Source organism: Osmerus mordax, chromosome 11 (genome assembly GCF_038355195.1).
Source record: "Osmerus mordax isolate fOsmMor3 chromosome 11, fOsmMor3.pri, whole genome shotgun sequence".
Taxonomy (NCBI): domain Eukaryota; kingdom Metazoa; phylum Chordata; class Actinopteri; order Osmeriformes; family Osmeridae; genus Osmerus; species Osmerus mordax.
The window spans coordinates 15694389-15710889 of NC_090060.1; the positions used below are offsets into that span (position 1 = coordinate 15694389).

General features: G+C 49.8%; 2 protein-coding genes across 4 annotated transcripts; one reads left to right on the forward strand and one right to left on the reverse strand.

Annotated features, from left to right (window-relative positions):
- Positions 1-2330: 2330 nt before the first annotated feature.
- prdm10 (PR domain containing 10) lies at positions 2331-10796 on the forward strand. Of its 2 annotated transcripts, XM_067246819.1 has the most exons (22): positions 2331-2458; positions 2660-2821; positions 2975-3034; positions 3132-3236; positions 3354-3540; positions 3766-4007; positions 4124-4324; positions 4466-4538; positions 4655-4893; positions 5289-5558; positions 5923-6267; positions 6588-6743; positions 6847-7026; positions 7149-7259; positions 7478-7678; positions 7770-7913; positions 8070-8240; positions 8361-8495; positions 8621-8792; positions 9151-9248; positions 9427-9631; positions 9964-10796. In XM_067246819.1, exons 1-21 carry the CDS (start codon positions 2387-2389, stop codon positions 9598-9600), a joined length of 3498 nt encoding a protein of 1165 aa, XP_067102920.1. In that variant the 5' UTR covers positions 2331-2386; the 3' UTR covers positions 9601-9631; positions 9964-10796. The 2 variants fall into 2 exon arrangements, with proteins under 2 accessions (XP_067102920.1, XP_067102919.1); XM_067246818.1 differs by having other exon boundaries at positions 9427-10796.
- Positions 10797-10999: 203 nt separating this feature from the next.
- On the reverse strand, positions 11000-15618 carry c11h19orf47 (chromosome 11 C19orf47 homolog). 2 transcript variants are annotated; one of them, XM_067246256.1, is made up of 8 exons: positions 15582-15618; positions 14656-14743; positions 14418-14532; positions 14187-14268; positions 13934-14059; positions 13502-13651; positions 13135-13208; positions 11000-12837 (listed from the first exon to the last, which is right to left on the reverse strand). In XM_067246256.1, exons 1-8 carry the CDS (start codon positions 15616-15618, stop codon positions 12289-12291), a joined length of 1221 nt encoding a protein of 406 aa, XP_067102357.1. In that variant the 3' UTR covers positions 11000-12288. The 2 variants fall into 2 exon arrangements, with proteins under 2 accessions (XP_067102357.1, XP_067102358.1); XM_067246257.1 differs by having other exon boundaries at positions 13577-13651; positions 15582-15600.
- Positions 15619-16501: the final 883 nt, after the last annotated feature.

A 16501-nucleotide genomic window follows, 5' to 3' on the forward strand; every position in this document is an offset into this window, starting at 1 on the left:
TAGTGAAGTGGGATTTCTGGACAAGGTAGAGCCATCTCGAAGCATTTAACTCAATTTTGCAACACCAAACCCTCTGGACGGAGCTTGATTGGAGCAAATGTTATCCTACGACAGGACAATGACCCAAAGCACAGCTCCAAACTATGCAATAACTCTTTAGGGAGGAAGCAGTCAACTGGTCAACTGAGTCTAATAGTGGCCAGCACAGGCATCCAATCTCAACCCCATTGTGGTACGTAAGAAGTGCTCATCCAGCCAATCCCATTTTTTGAAGGTGTTTTTGGAAGCATGGCGTGACATTTCTTCAGATTACCTCGAAGGACACAATTATTATTTCGACACAAATTTTTATTTTTAACCTTGTCAGTGACTATATGTCCTATTCATGTGGCTATATTTCATAGTCAATCTGATTTCATGTATGTAATTGATGTCATAGAAAACAAGGTAATTTATTAGCCAACAGGGTCCTGCTTAATGTTTTGCATACAGAATAACAACTGGGTAAATATACAACCTAGAGTCCATTCTCTTAGGGACTATCCAAGAACAGTGCAATGATTACAGTTTACTTACCTAAAGTGCCTCAGCAGTTTGGCCTAACAAATTATGAATGTTTGTCCATCCTGTAGATACTATTCATGGTGAACAATTGTAAATAGGTTTTTATTTTCAATTCAACTCCACAGTACCTTTTCAATCCAATTTTATTTTTAAAAGATTGATTCGGTTTTACAACAAGAAGCCAGATGATTGGATGGCTCGGACCCGTTATTTATTTCTCATTGGGCAGAACCGTTAACAAAATAAATCAGTTGATGTCCCTGCAAAACAGGAACAGTGAAAATATTTATGACTGGAAACAGAAATTATTTTATTCACAATTATAGCACATAGTTGTGAATTTATCGAGTGTGTGACCACCCCGCTAATGCTTGTAAAAGATTTACTGACAAGACACATTGTATTTCTATTTTGTCACTGAATAAAATTCAACCAATCGCAATAGCCCTAGGTGAGTTGCTAAGAAGAATATGGTAATATATGCAATGCAGCCTTCTCTGCAGCTACCATTCTGAGGTAAGAACAAACTTGGACGTTGTCATTAAATTGATCTAAACTCGGAATGATTGGTACATGGGACTCAAAGAAACATTTCCAGAATACCTCTGTGTAAGTGTCAATTCGAAAATCGCAGCTGTATATCACATTTCTATCAGTTGTAATATACCGCTTTCTTATGGTCTCTTCGAAAATGGTTGTTGTTGTTTAGTCCCACCCAAAATGGAGCCTCTCCTTCCTTGTTCTACAGTAGACTGAAGGCTGGGCTCAACTAGATTGGGGGACGGGTGGGTCTATTTGAAATATTTAGGCTCTTGTGAATTAAAAGACAACTCTATGGAAATTGTTCAACCATATTCACGCGGTGTGTCTGGCTTGTAATGCATTTGTTCAAGGTCGGCCCTACTTTATTGTTAAATTTCATAATGCGGGTCTTGCGGTGCAATAAATGCCCGGGTTTCTGCAGCGCTGGTTTTTGTGGTATGGTCCGGTTGGGACTGACAACCTGAGGGGTCAAAACAGGGGGGAAATACATGTACTATTGATGTCGTGAACGACATGTATGGTAACCATAAAAAATTAAAAATGTCTATTTTTGCTTCTTGTCGACGCGCGGTATTGCATTTTTGACACCATTTTCTTGCGCGGTCATCGGCACATTTCGGCCGCGTTTTTCTCATACCCCCATTGTGACAAATGTGACCGTTCTTCCCAATAAGCCCCATGCGGGGTTATTTTGACTTGAATGGGTTGCAAGAAAGCTAGATTCGCCGACCTGATTCAGTCGGTTCAGATTCAAATGTCGTTCATTAATACACACCGTGAATGGCAAATGTAGTATCTCGATATGTCGCCCAATTGTGCTACGAAATAGCTAGCTAGCATAGAGTAACAACTCATGTTAGTCTTGCCAGTACTAGCGTTTCAACTCCTTTCGTCCACCATCCAATAGGTTGCACACTCCATGCACCTTGCTGGTCAAGGGTAATTAACTTCGTTGTGTATCATGATAAGATAAACCTATTATTATTGGCGAGCAAATATTGAATTGAAAGGACATCAATCTTTTTAGATATAGCAACCTAGTAAGTGCTCACTGATGAAGCAAGACGTCAATATTATTAGATGTTAACCCTTATACCATAGCCACTAGCTACTTCCATGATTGTAACCCTAGTAGATTCATTATTCTCTAGCATGAATGTGATTTGCACTGTTTTTATTATCTCTGTGGCAACCAATCTCTTGGTCACCCAGGAGTGGTGTGACAACAAGGTGACAGGAGGTGACGAGAGCTCATGAACGGCCCTGACTACGTGCTGCCATGGAGACCAAGGAAGAATCGTCCCCAGTGTGGAGTCAGGCATCCAACAATGAATCAGACAACACCACTCAGGTTGGTTTCCATTAATACCACGTCAGGTTGTCTAATGATTTGTGATAGCTAAATGCTCGAGGTGAATGATAACCTGGCTTTCATAGTATCATAAACCGTCAGTATCATAAAAAGTCTGTTAACCTAATCTGTACATGCCTGTTTCATGTAGTTATGTGTGTTAAGTGGACGGTTTTCAGCAGAGCAATGTGTTGGTTGCAGGTGCATTTTGAGGGTGGCACTGTGGCCCAGATAGTGTACAGTGAGGACCAGCAGGATCGAGGGCAGCAGCAGGTAGTTTACACGGCTGATGGGAACTCCTACACGTCAGTGGAGTCTGCTGAACACACGCTGGTGTACATCCATCCTACAGATGGCTCACAGGTGAGGAACAGGGAGCACAGCAGGACCAGGCAACACGGAATGGAATACTTCATTTTTATGCTTTTTTTTAAACAGAACTGTTTCTTCAGTCTAACATCGGACACTTGCTATCCATTGTTGCCCTGATTCTGTTTTTGTACTTCTGGCTTTCAGACAGTGTTTGCAGACCAACCACAAGTGGCCTACATACAGCAGGACGGCACCACACAACAGGCAAGCGATTTTATTCTTTAAAAACGTATACTAGAGTCCCTAAATCAGCAACCTGAGCAAGGTTATCTAAATTCTCCATGTTGTCCTACTGTTGTAGGTGACTGTTTTGCTGCCTAGCGGACAGAACATGAACGCTGCAAACCTGCATGTCCTCAGCAACGTAGCCGAAGCCCCACAGGCTCTGCTGGAGCCCGTTGCGCAGGTCAGGAGCCCGACTGGAAGCAGGCTGAGGCAGACTCCAGCGTATCCTCACGTTCTAGGGTCCGGCGCAGGACCTCTGCACCTGACAGGATGTTGACGACATTTCCTGTCTTCGCAGGGGCAGCTGTCGGTGTCAAACTCCCTCCCCAACATGGCCGACATCGAAGAGCAGCCGTCCAGCCCTCTGGGGGCCACAGACTCCACGGAGGATTCCGAAGAGGACGATGAGGACGATGATGAGGATGACTCTGACATGGACGACTGGGAGCCTCGTCAGCCCCAGGCCTTCAGCCCTCACAACCTCTGTGAGTGACTCGTTTAGCATCTGGAACGATCCTGTGCTTAATTTTTGGACAGTAATGAGTGAGAATAATACCTGTCTTTCTCTTCTCTGCCTATTTGTCCTGGTCCAAAATAATCAGTCTGTCACCAACCCCAACCCTCGCCATCTTTCTGCTGCTCTCTCCTCTAACGACGGCTCTCCCCGATGTTTCCTCCCCCCGTCTCTCCCTCTCTCCTGCGACACTCAGGGTGTGAAGAGTGTAACAACACCAACCCCTCCGTGTGTCAGAAGCACGGCCCTCTCCACCCCATCCCCAACCGGCCCGTGGTGTCCAAGGCACGCGCCAGCCTCCCCCTGGTCCTCTACATCGATCGCTTCCTGGGTGGGGTCTTCTCCAAGAGGCGCATCCCAAAGCGCACCCAGTTCGGCCCGGTGGAGGGACCCCTGGTGCGACAGAACGAACTACAGGACCACTACATACAGCTCAAAGCAAGTCCCCTTTCTGGTCTGGAGAAAAAAATACCCAATACAGACTCACTGAAGTCGAGGCGGGCCTATCTTTTTTCAGGTTTTTCAAGTCTTATTCTTCTTTGTTGGTTTTCCAGTTGTGCATGTTGGACGCGGAGAAAGACGAGCAGAAGCCGGAGGACATGTGGGTGGACCTGTCGGACGAGGACAGCTGTAACTGGCTGATGTTTGTGAGGCCTGCTGAGAACCACCTGGAGCAGAACCTGGTGGCCTACCAGTACGGCTCTGAGATCTTCTACACCACCATCAAAAACATCCAGCCCAAACAGGAACTGAAGGTAGGGGCCACAAGTAAAAACACAGTCAAACTGAGATGTGAAGTAACACGTTAGATGTAGGATAGTAGATATAGACAAATGCAGTATTTGCATAATACGATGCGTCACCTGTAATGGTGTGATTCCTGTGTGTTTCCACAGGTGTGGTATGCTGCATCCTACGCAGAGTTTGTCAACCAGAAGGTTCATGACGTCACGGAGGAGGAGCGGAAAGGTGCGTGTGTGTCCTGTGCTGCTCAACACCACGCCTTGCTCAGCCACGTTCAGGTTTACAGGACAGAGGACGGTCATGTTTCGGTGTTGACCTCGCTCTGCTCTGACCCCCGGCAGTGTTACGGGAGCAGGAGAAGAACTGGCCGTGTTACGAGTGCAACCGGCGTTTCGTGAGCTCGGAACAGCTGCAGCAGCATCTCAACATGCACGACGACAAGCTGGACTACGTCAGCAAACCGAGGGGGCGTGGCCGAGGCCGAGGCAGGAAGAGGTTCGGTACAGGAAGGAGACCAGGACGGCCGCCCAAATTCATACGCCTGGAGCCTCCTGTTGACACTAGTGTGGATAAGACAGCGGTATGGAGAGACTGTCTGGCTGCTGTCTACTTATAGTCTCATCAGGCTGTCTGCTTATAGTCTCATCAGTCTCTCTGCTTATAGACTCATCAGTCTGTCTGCTTATAGTCTCATCAGTCTGTCTACTTATAGTCTCATCAGTCTGTCTGCTTATAGTCTCATCAGTCTGTCTACTTACAGTCTCATCAGTCTGTCTACTTATAGTCTCATCAGTCTGTCTACTTATAGTCTCATCAGTCTGTCTGCTTATAGTCTCATCAGTCTGTCTACTTATAGTCTCATCAGTCTGTGTCTGGCTGCTGTCTACTTAGAGTCTCATTAGTCAGTTTTAGTAGCCGTCTCTGACCACATCGCTAATTGTCATTTGATTGTAATGGATTTGTCCCTGGCTGTAGGAGATGCTGGGTCTGGCTGGGAAGCTTCCGTCGGAGCAGAGGAGGGACGGGGCCCAGAACGGGCTGAAGGTGGTGGAGCTGGAGGCCGACGGGGCGGGGTCTGAGGCTGAGGCCCAGCTGGACCCCCCCGCGGGGGAAGCGGTCCCGGACGCAGACCCGCCACCCTCCACCACACACCTCCTGCTTCCCGTGAAGGAGGACCCCTCTGCCAGCGGCCAAGCGGACCCCCACCTCACGGCCCAGGACATGCGCCGCGCCAAGAGGATCCGGGTGAGGCTTCCACCTTCTCCGGAGTTCTGGATGCTGTGTGTCCTGCAGGCCTTAGAGTCTTGTTTCACCAGCATGTTATCTCTCTCTCTCAATACGTGCTTCCCTTAAAGATGGATGCCCAGGTAGGGGCTGGGGAGGATGGCGGGGTGTCAAACCGTAACCAAGGTGTCATTCTCATGGTGTAAATGTTGCCGTGACATCCGAGGGACTTGTCTCCCCCCCCCCCACCCCCTCCATCCTCCATTGCATCTGCGCTAGCCGCTTCTTGTCTCGACGGAACGCCGCCCGTGTTTGCATCGCGGTTGTAGCCGGTCGTCCCCGTGGTTCTAAACGTGGCCTCCTTCCCTCTCTCCCCCCGTCCCAGAATGCCGCGCTCCAGCACCTCTTCATCAGGAAGTCCTTCCGGCCCTTCAAGTGCACCCATTGCGGCAAGGCCTTCCGCGACAAGGACAAGCTGGAGCAGCACCTGCGCGTCCACGCCCGCGACGCCTACGCCTTCACCTGCCACGTGTGCTCCAAGAGCTTCGCCAGCGACGCCGCCTTCGAGGAGCACCTGCTGCTGCACTCGGAGCACCGCACCTTCTCCTGCCTCTTCTGCACCAACACCTTCGACCGGCTGGACCTGCTCAAGGACCACGTGGGCGTCCACGCCGTCAACGGCTGCTTCACCTGCCCCTCCTGCCGGAAGAGCTTCACCGACTTCATCCAGGTGAGGGAGGGGGAGGCTCTGGGTGTGTGTGTGTGTGTGTGTGTGGGAGGGAGGAGGGGGGGGGGGGGGTGGGGGGGGGGGGGTGTGTATGTATGTGTGTGGGAGGGAGGAGGGGGTGGGAGGGGGGGTGTGGGTGTGTATGTGTGTGGGAGGGGGGGTGTGTGTGTGTGTGTGTGTGTGTGGGGGGGGGGGTTGTGTGGGGGGGGGGTTGTGTGGGGGTGGGTGTGTGTGTGTGTGTGTGATGGAGGGGTTTGAGCTGGTTTGTTTGGTTGACGCTGTGCGACTGACCGAACGGACGTGCGGGGGGGGGGTCTCTCCAGGTGAAGAAGCACGTTCGCTGTTTCCACTCGGAGAAGATCTTCCAGTGTCCGGAGTGCGACAAGGCCTTCTGCAGGCCCGACAAGCTGCGCCTGCACATGCTGCGGCACTCGGACCGCAAGGACTTCCTGTGCTCCACCTGTGGCAAGCAGTTCAAGGTGAGGGGGGCGACCGAGGCAGCGGAGAGAACGGCGGGCTGCAGAGGTGTGTCTCCGTGCGTGTTGTGTTTTTGACGTGTCTTCCCCTCCGCGGCCCCCTCAGAGGAAGGACAAACTTCGGGAGCACATGCAGCGCATGCACAACCCCGAGCGGGAGGCCAAGAAGGCGGACCGGGTCCACCGCTCCAAGGCTCTCAAGCTGAAGGTGCCCACCACCGATTTCGAGAGCTTCATGTTCAAGTGCCGAGTGTGCATGATGGGGTTCAGACGCAGAGGGATGCTGGTGAGTCACAGGCCTCTTCCATCAACCTGATAACACACACACACACACAGACAGACACACTGAAAGACACACACAGACACAAACAGACAGAGTACATTCTCAACCTTTGACCCTGTGCGCAGGTAAACCATCTTTCCAAGCGCCACCCGGAGATGCGCATCGATGACGTTCCGGAGCTCACCCTGCCCATCATCAAGCCCAACAGAGACTACTTCTGCCAGTACTGCGACAAGGTCCGCATCCCCCACGCCGCCCCCACGCCGCCCCCACGCCGCCCCCACGCCGCCCCCACGCCGCCCCCACGCCGCCCCCACGCCGCCCCCACGCCGCCCCCACGCCGCCCCCACGCCCTGTACAGGCCGCTCAACACATGGAGCCCCAGTCAATCACAAACGTACCTTTTCGACGTTTTAATAGACAGGTGTCTCCTGTTGTTGACGTGTACCTCCAGGTGTACAAGAGCGCCAGTAAGAGGAAGGCCCACATCCTGAAGAACCACCCGGGGGCGGAGCTTCCTCCCAGCATCCGCAAGCTCCGCCCAGCCGGCCCCGGGGAACCCGACCCCATGCTGAGCACTCACACCCAGCTGACGGGCACCATCGCCACGGCGCCCGTCTGCTGCCCACACTGCGCCAAGCAGTACAGCAGCAAGGTGGGCAGCCTAGAGGACACCTCATTGGTCGACGACGGGGGGAGGCGGGAGAGATTTGATGTTTGTGTACCTTTTGTGTGTTTCTTGACAGACTAAGATGGTCCAGCACATTCGGAAGAAGCACCCAGAGTACACCCAGATGGCCAGCGCCATGCAGACGCCCCTCACCGCCGCCGTCATCAGCAGCGCCCCGGCCGTCATCACCGCCGACGGGAGCGCCGCAGAGGCCGTGGTGGTGAGAGGGGGCACCCACACGAATAGTTTATTACAAATGATTCCCAAAACACGATTGATAACCCGACGTGTTTATTAGGACGCTTGTGGTGCTAAGCTTCTGGCTGCGCAGTAAATGACAGGATAGTGAAGTGGTCTGTGTCCCCCCCTAACCCAGACGACTGACCTGCTGACCCAGGCCATGACAGAGCTGTCCCAGACGCTCACCACAGACTACCGCACGGCCCAGGGAGACTACCAGAGGATCCAGTACATCCCTGTGTCCCAGGCCGGAGGGGGCCTGGCCCAGCCCCAGCACATCCAGCTCCAGGTGGTCCAGGTGGCCCCGGTAAGACCCAGAGCTGCTGCTGCGTCTTGTTGACATCCTCTTCGCTCCAACCCGGTCCCTTTCGCTCTCTCTCTCTCGGTCTGCACCCCTGATAGAGCTGCCCTGTCTCATGTGTCGCAGGCTTCGCCTCACTCCCAGCACTCCACGGTGGATGTGAGTCAGCTGCACGACCCTCACGGCTACAGCCAGCACTCCATCCAGGTGCAGCACATCCAGGTCGCTGAGCCCTCAGGGACTGGTCAAGGAGCCACCCAGGTACACCAGCTCTCTCTCTTTCTGTGAATCAGAACAGCATTTACCTCAGGTATTCTGTTCATGTCAGGAACAGCAGGGAGCACTATAGACACTCACGCTAACCCGTTGATCCCCCGCCCCGCTAGGTGACCGGTCAGCCCCTAAGCCCCGCCTCCCAGCAGGCGTCCCAGGAGCTGAGCCCCGCCCAGCTGACCCCGGTGACCCTGGCCCAGAGCCACACCCTCCAGACTCCCTCCACCCAGCAGGGGGCGGTACAGCACACGTACATCCCTGGGAACTGGAATTATCGAGGCTACCGTGAGTTTCTCCCCCCTCCAGGTCTATACCAATACAACCCTAAAGTAACTCCCACTGCGGTAAGTTAGGAATAAACAAAAGCTGACCAGCAGAAAGCATAGCCTCATACAGGCTCTCCTACAGACCTGTTACTCAGATGGCTGAGCAGTTAGGGAGTCGGGCTATTAATCAGAAAGTTGTCGGTTTGATTCCCCGGCCGGGCCAAATGACGTTGTGTCCTTGGGCAAGGCACTTCACCCTACTTGCCTCAGGGGAATGTTCCTGTACTGACCGTAAGTCGCTCTGGATAAAAGCGTCTGCTAAATGACTAAATGTAAGATGGCCTTGTGTTGACCTCTTGTCGTCGTCCTCTCCCCAGCCTCTGAGATCCAGATGATGGCTCTCCCTCACACCCAGTATGTGATCGCTGAGGCCAGCACCCCGGCCACCGGAGTCAACAGCGGCCAGGTGAAGACGGTGAGCGAGGAAAGGCTGTGTCATCCCGTGTGACATGTCGTTGTCATATACAGTATATAAGATGCGTGTTTCATTTACTGGTGTCAGAAAGCTTTTTTTGTTATACCTGCGTGACATCTAACTGATCCTGATCTGTGCCTGTGTGTGTGTTTGTGTGTGTGTGTGTGTGTGTGTGTAGACTCACTATGTGATTTCAGAGGGCCAGGCTGAACTGGAATCTAAACAGACCCAAAGCTCCACCCAGGGACACACAGAACACCTCGAATCAACCAATCAGCAAGCCCCCACGCAGTACATCATCACCACAACCACCAATGGAAACGCTAGTGAAGTTCACATCACCAAACCCTGACCTCCAGTGATACCTCAGCCCTGTTAATCCTGTAAGGCTGCTTTTGCATGCATCCCATACCAACTCACACACACACACACACATATACAATGCACAAACGCACAGTAAACATACATACATGCACAAACCCGAGTTTGGCTCCACCAGACACATGAGGGTGTTGACTAACTCTGCTTAGATTTTTTTTTTTTTTTCAAGTCTCAAATTTATTGTTGATTAGAGACGGAAGGATAAGAGAACGAGTTTTAGTTGGCATTTTTTGGAATCTGAGAACCTGTGCATGCCCTGTCACGGGTGTTCCGGACGTCGACAGGAAAACACTGGAAAGCTTTGATGTTTCTAAGATCTGTTTTGAAACCACAGAAGCTGTGAGAGGACGCGCACCCCCTTGTCACTTCCCCCTGCACAGATCAGGTGATCAAATCTCATGGCTGTCCAACACATCAAATCAATGTTTCTCATATGTTGTACTTTGTTCAAACAGTTGAAACTGTTGTACAGTTTTAACTAGGTGATCCTGTGGTGTGTATTTTACACAGGGATTGGTTAATCAGATTCTTTGATAAACTGCAACATGCTTGATTGGAATGAACAATCAAGAACAAGTTTTTTTTTTTCTCCTATGAAAGACACCGCCAGGAGCTGGAAGACTACATTTTCTGAACTGAATTGCCATTCATTTTATTACACTTTTACAGGTGTGATGAGCAGATAAGTAGTTGTGGCCAAGAGTGGTGTTTTTTCCCCTAGTCTGGACAGGAATAGTATTTGTTTAACATTCCTAACCTAGACAGTGTTCCACATTCCAATGGAATTTAACAATTCTGAGATGATGCCACTGATCCGAACATTCTGAGAGCCGTAGTCATCGAGCACACAGAGACAACCGTTGTTACTATTTGAGAATTCTTATCTGATCGCCGTTTGCCAACTCAACACTTTCGACAGCTGAACGTTTTCCTTTGTACACAGTGCTTAGCACCAGACCAAGGTAGCTGTGCATCTTCAACACTTAAAGTGAAGATGTCTCCTTATTTATATAAATCAGTCTGTGAGAATGGACTTGTATAATGTAAAATATAGCTGTAATATTAAAGAGAGTAGAGGTTCCTTGTGTACAGTGATTCCCATATTGTTGCAGGTGGACTTGTCCTGTTGTCCTTGTGTGGAAAAATTAAAAGTATTTTATATCTGTACAGTGTCTTTGTGTTAAGTAGTCTGCATGTTCTAGCTTTGTTTCACACTGATAGATGACTATTAAGATCACTAACCATTCCTCAAAATCGTTTAAAAAAATATTTGTTATGACGCTTTACTGGATCTGAGATGAGGAATCTACTCTCAGATGTTTAGGACACTGGAACATCTCAATAACAGGCATGAAGCAAAATGAGTCACAACCTTTCCTCCGTTTTTTTATTCGTAGAAGTACATGTTCCCCAAGAATCCATAATCTGTTGCTTCTTTCCAACAACAAAAACTGCACAATGTGTTTTTTCCATTGTCATGATTTCCATTTCCTTAAAATCTGTACAGTGTAGCAAAAGTTCTGTGTTGAATATTAAAAAAGGCAAATAGGCAAAGTCTCAAAGGGACGTATCGAGATGCTGGGTCCTATGGGGTTCTGTACCAGGGACCTCCACACTTGGGAGAGACTTAAGTGTTCCTATCAGGCATAGAAATACATAGTCAGAAAGCAGGGATTGCTGTACAGTAAGTGTATCCTACTAAATCTAAACACTGATTATCTTAACTCAAGCGTGAGGTTGTAGGAAGGTGTGGGGGAGGGGGGTACGGTTGAAGGACTCAGGCAGTGTGCTCTGTGTGTGAGTTTGATCTCGTACTGCAGTTACACGAGCTGTAAGAAACTTCTACTGAGGCTGTGCTGTTGCTGTTCTGAGAGCGGTGGTGCATTCAGCGAGGCACATCTATCTTAGCGTACAGTGGAATGATTCCAACCCTAGAAATGATTTATTACATGAGCTTTCTTAACACAACCTTTCTGTGCAGAACCGTGGCAAACAGCATCGAGGTCCTAGCAGACAAACTGACCTATTGTCACGTCGACAGCTTGGCTTTATAGAACGAACATGAACTAACGTGATACGCTGAGGTCAACCCCACAACCCTTTTTTATATCAACTTTGGATATGCTCTGTCCTATGTCATCAACATGCGACAATATTTCACCTTCCTGTAGGAGTGGGGAATGGAGCAGCTTAAAACCTTCTGTGAAGGGATATGAGGTACACACAACACTATCTTGGTGGCTTGGTGAATGTCATGCCTTAAAATTACGCTATAACTTCACAATAAAACAATTTAGGAATAGTTATGTGGGGTTTACGACACCCTGTTTAAAAACAGAAGAGAGGGAAAGGTGCCCGCTCTTGCAAATCAGCTGGAGTGTCTGGATATCCTGTCTGAATAATGACTCCTCTGTGTTTCACACTTGACAAGTGGAGGCCCAGTAGTCCTGGTAACTACAAACTTCCCTTCAATAAACTGAACTGCAGTCTGACAGCAACTTCTCAATTACGCAGGGCTGTAGTGCCCGTCTGGAAAACCTTAAAAACGGTGAATAACGTGACCCCTTTCATCGTGCCCCCATGTATGCAAGGATGGATATAAAACCAGAAGTTATAAAAACAGTTACAAACTAAGTCTAACCGACGACGTGAGGGGGCCTTAGGTCTTCTTGCTGCCCAGTCTCTTGAAGACACTGACTGACCCGACGTCCATCTGGGCCCCCAGGCAGTCCCCCCCGCCTCCACCTCCTACACTGGAGCTGCTGCTGACCTTGGGGCTGGCCGGGGAGGGCCGGACCTGGGCCTTGGGTCTGGTGCTGGTCACCCGGCTGTCCTGGGTGTCGGTGGGCTGAGGGGAGGCAGGTTCTCCTGGGTGTGTGTTGGGGGGCTTCCCCAGTCTCTGGAGCACACTGAGCTTGGCAGGGGGGAGGCTGTCTGGAGAGGAGGAGGGGGAGGAGGAGGCTGGGGACTCGCACACGGGCACTTTGAATTTGGCCCCCAGGCGTCGAAGCGTGGTGGGCGCCGGTTTGGGGGTCGGAGGTTTCTTCAGGGAGAGAGTGGGGCCCTTTAGAACACCAGCGTACTGGAGGACTGAACCCTCCCCGTCGCTATCATCCTCCTCCGCATCAACATCCATTTCATCCATGCTGATCTTCTCCTCGTCCTCCTCCTCATCCGCTCTGCCTAGACGGCTAAACACACCTGTGGCCTGTGGAGAGAGGGAGCATGAGCACATGGTCACACCACTGGGACACACACACACACCTGTGGAGTGAGGGAGCATGAGCACATGGTCACACCACTGGGACACACACACACACACGTGTCCACACACACACCTGTGGCCTGTGGAGAGAGGGAGCATGAGCACATGGTCACACCACTGGGACACACACACACACGTGTCCACACACACACCTGTGGCCTGTGGAGGGAGCATTAACAGTCTCACCACCGGGGGACACACAAATGTACACACACAGATATCTAAATGTCAAGGACTCGCCTTGCTGCTGCTAGTGGTCGTGTCTGCCTTGGACTCTGCTCCGAGCCGTTCAAATACAGAGGTCCGTTTCATCCCTTTGGGTGGCAGAGAGAGGAGAGAAAAAAAAAAACGGAATTAAAAACAGAACTTTAAAAGCAACGAAGGGCGCCGGACCGTTTGGGTGAGGGATGACTCCCCACAGCAGGAGAAGAAAGCCAGATCCCCAGGCCTTGTTGCAGTTTGGGTTTTAACCGATTCTCCAGGCAGTGTATGGTTGCAGTGTTTGGGGTTACAAGCAGGCAGTGGTTGTGTGTCAGTAGCAAGCAGGTGGGCAGGAAATGGTTGGGGTGAGTGGGCGGGGACGACCAGGCCACTGGGTAAGGCCTACCTTTGGTGTCCTGCTGGGCCAGGATGCGGCGTGTGCGTGCCGTGGTGCCTTTGGGCATGTTGATGATGTACTTGCCTTCCATCTCCGCTGTCACCCGCCGGCGCTTCACCACCGGCACGCCGTTTCCTTCGTCTGCTGCTCGACTTAGGACTGACCACACGGACAGGAGACAGGGTCAGGAGGGGAGACGGGGTCAGGAGGGGAGACGGGGTCAGGAGGGGAGACGGGGTCAGGAGGGGAGACGGGGTCAGGAGGGGAGACGGGGTCAGGAGGGGAGACGGGGTCAGAAGAGGAGACGGGGTCAGGAGGGGAGACGGGGTCAGAAGAGGAGACGGGGTCAGGAAGGGAGACAGGGTCAGAAGAGGAAGGGTTAGACAGGGGGGAGGAGACAGAGAGAGGGGGGTGAGCAAGGCAGATGACCAGGGTAACTACCTGCTTTGCTACTCTTGCTGGCCTGTTTGTTGGACACCGTCACGGAGAGGCGGTTGTCAGGACGACGGGCTGGAGTGCCAGGCGGGGATTCTCGGCTCAAGGCGTTGGCAATCATCCGTGTGGCAGCTGAGAAGAGTGATGGAAAGGCCAAGTTGGGACGGGGAAATACAACCTCATTCTAATGGCACTCATAGTTTCTATATGGACATATAGTTTTAGATTTAACGTCGAGTCGGCAGTAGTTAATGCTCACGGGTATTGGCAGTTCTTCGGAGTTCGGCCTTAACACTGGTCTGTCCTGAGGTGATTGCCTCGGTGGCCATCTTGCACATATCCTTGAGATTACAAGAGAAGAAGATTTGAGGTCGTTTTAGAGCTGCTGCTGTCAGGCCTTTAAGGCGCCAACGCGTTTTAATAAAGTCCTGCAAGTGAAATCAGAGCGTGCGAGGTGACCTGCAGCATTACATCCCCTGTCAGAACTCACCTGTCTGTAGACTTGTTTGGCATGTTTAAGGATGGCGATGATGTCACCGATGACTGTGATTCCGAGGTCCATCATGATCTCCTTACTCAGGTCCATCAGCATGTTTTTCTGGATCCTGCAGGTAAGAGGGGAGGATCAATATTCCCCTGTTCGAGAACCTTAAGACGTATGTCTAACACTGGATGTGTTCCGTAAAAGGTCCTACATGTAGTGTATTTAACTTGGTGCTATACATTACCTGTTGTCCACAAAAGACACTGCATAGTTAACAGCCAGGCCAGCCGGGATACCAGCATCTATAAAAAACTGGATCCATTCTGAGGTGGCTGTTAATACAAGAAAACACAGTACAGCACAGTTGAAACTTAACTTTCTGATACCATCCAGATACAATGACCCATAGCCCAGAGGAAAATGGCATGGCTAGGCCTTATTCCTCAGAGACAGCACGCGGAAGGCAGACAACAGATGCTTTACCCGGCCAGCTGGGTGGGATATTTATAAAACCATGATGGAAAGTCTTACTGCAGGAGTGAAATTCCACGGGCGGTTGAGAGCGACAGCCCGAACAATTAACTTCGGCTGGTGGGTTGTTTTAATGTTGACTAGACCATCAAAGTTGACGAGATCGTCGTAAATAGGACTAAGTGTTCGTTAAGCCCGAACGTCCACCCACCAAGCTGAGTCATAGATTTACTAGAGTTCCATCATACTTTAATCGAGACTCATTCATGGTGTGGCGGTGCACGTTCATTCATTTTGTTTGAGAGATGCTAACCTAGTGCTAGCAACATGTTCCAGTAGCTGCCTCGCTAACAAATGTAGCTACCTAGCATAACTATGTTATCCTCCCAAAACATAAATTTGCACTATTGTTGCAATTCGCCCAAAGTACTATTACTACTAGTATTGTTTTGAAAAATGAATCTAGTCCATCGTAAAGCTACAGTTAGCAAGCCAGCTAGCTAGCTTCCTAGTAGGAGGAAAAAAGCCGCTGGCTGCTAACACGGTTATCATTTTTCGCCTGAAAACCATTGAGCATGGATACACATTAAACAAGAATCCTGAATATACGTATATAAATATGAGTTATAAAATAAATCGTGATAAACAATGCCAAATCAAGGCAACTTTACACGCTATCAGGGCTACCAAATCACTGACCTGTTGTAACGGACGCCATGTTTATTGACAGCTGCATCCGGCTCTACCGGAAGCCCTGCCAACAATCGGGACGTGGAGTTGGCCGCTAGAGTGCAGCACAAACCAAACTGATATTTTTTCAAAGCCATCTGTTCAAATGGAGAACCCATATTCTAGTATACACAAGTATAGGGTCCGTCAGAATAATGCATAAACACAAACACACTATCACAATGTTCACGAATTGCTGCTGTTTAATGAGTGCATGTTCTCTTCATTAAATTGTAAATTAGTTTACTGTTTTAGAAGGGAAGGCTTGCCCTCTGAGCCTTTACACACAGTAAATCTACAGAGACGAAACCCCCCCGCTATCAAATCAAACAGAGAAAGGAAAGGAAGATTTGGACCGAAGCAGCGAAATGACAAGATATTGTTGTTTAATCTGGTCGAAAAGTTGAAAAAATAGAGGAACAGGGTAAAGCAACATGGCTTGTAGGACACGTCATTGGTTCATCTGGTCCAGAAAAAACAGCCACCCATCATCATGTTTTAAATTGGATAGAAAATCAATCAATCAGAAACTGATGAAGAGAAGAAAGATATAAAACAGTAAGCCATTTACAGTATCCACACATAAGCACTGACCAAAGGCATAAGTTAACAAAACAACTTCATTACCTAATTTGAGTTGAAACCTTTAGGATTTTACGTGGTGTTTTAAACTGTAGGCTATTCTCTCCTTGACCTTTATAAACTTAGAATGTCTCGACAGAAGTAAAAATCCATGTTAATAAATTATTTCTACTTTGAAATCTCACAGAAGTGCAACTTTTTGTTACATAAACAGGTTTACTGTCACAGACATAGTTTGTTTTTTATGAAACGCATTAGGATTAGAGATCAATGGTGCTTTTTGTTAGACGAAAGTGTCACCACACAAC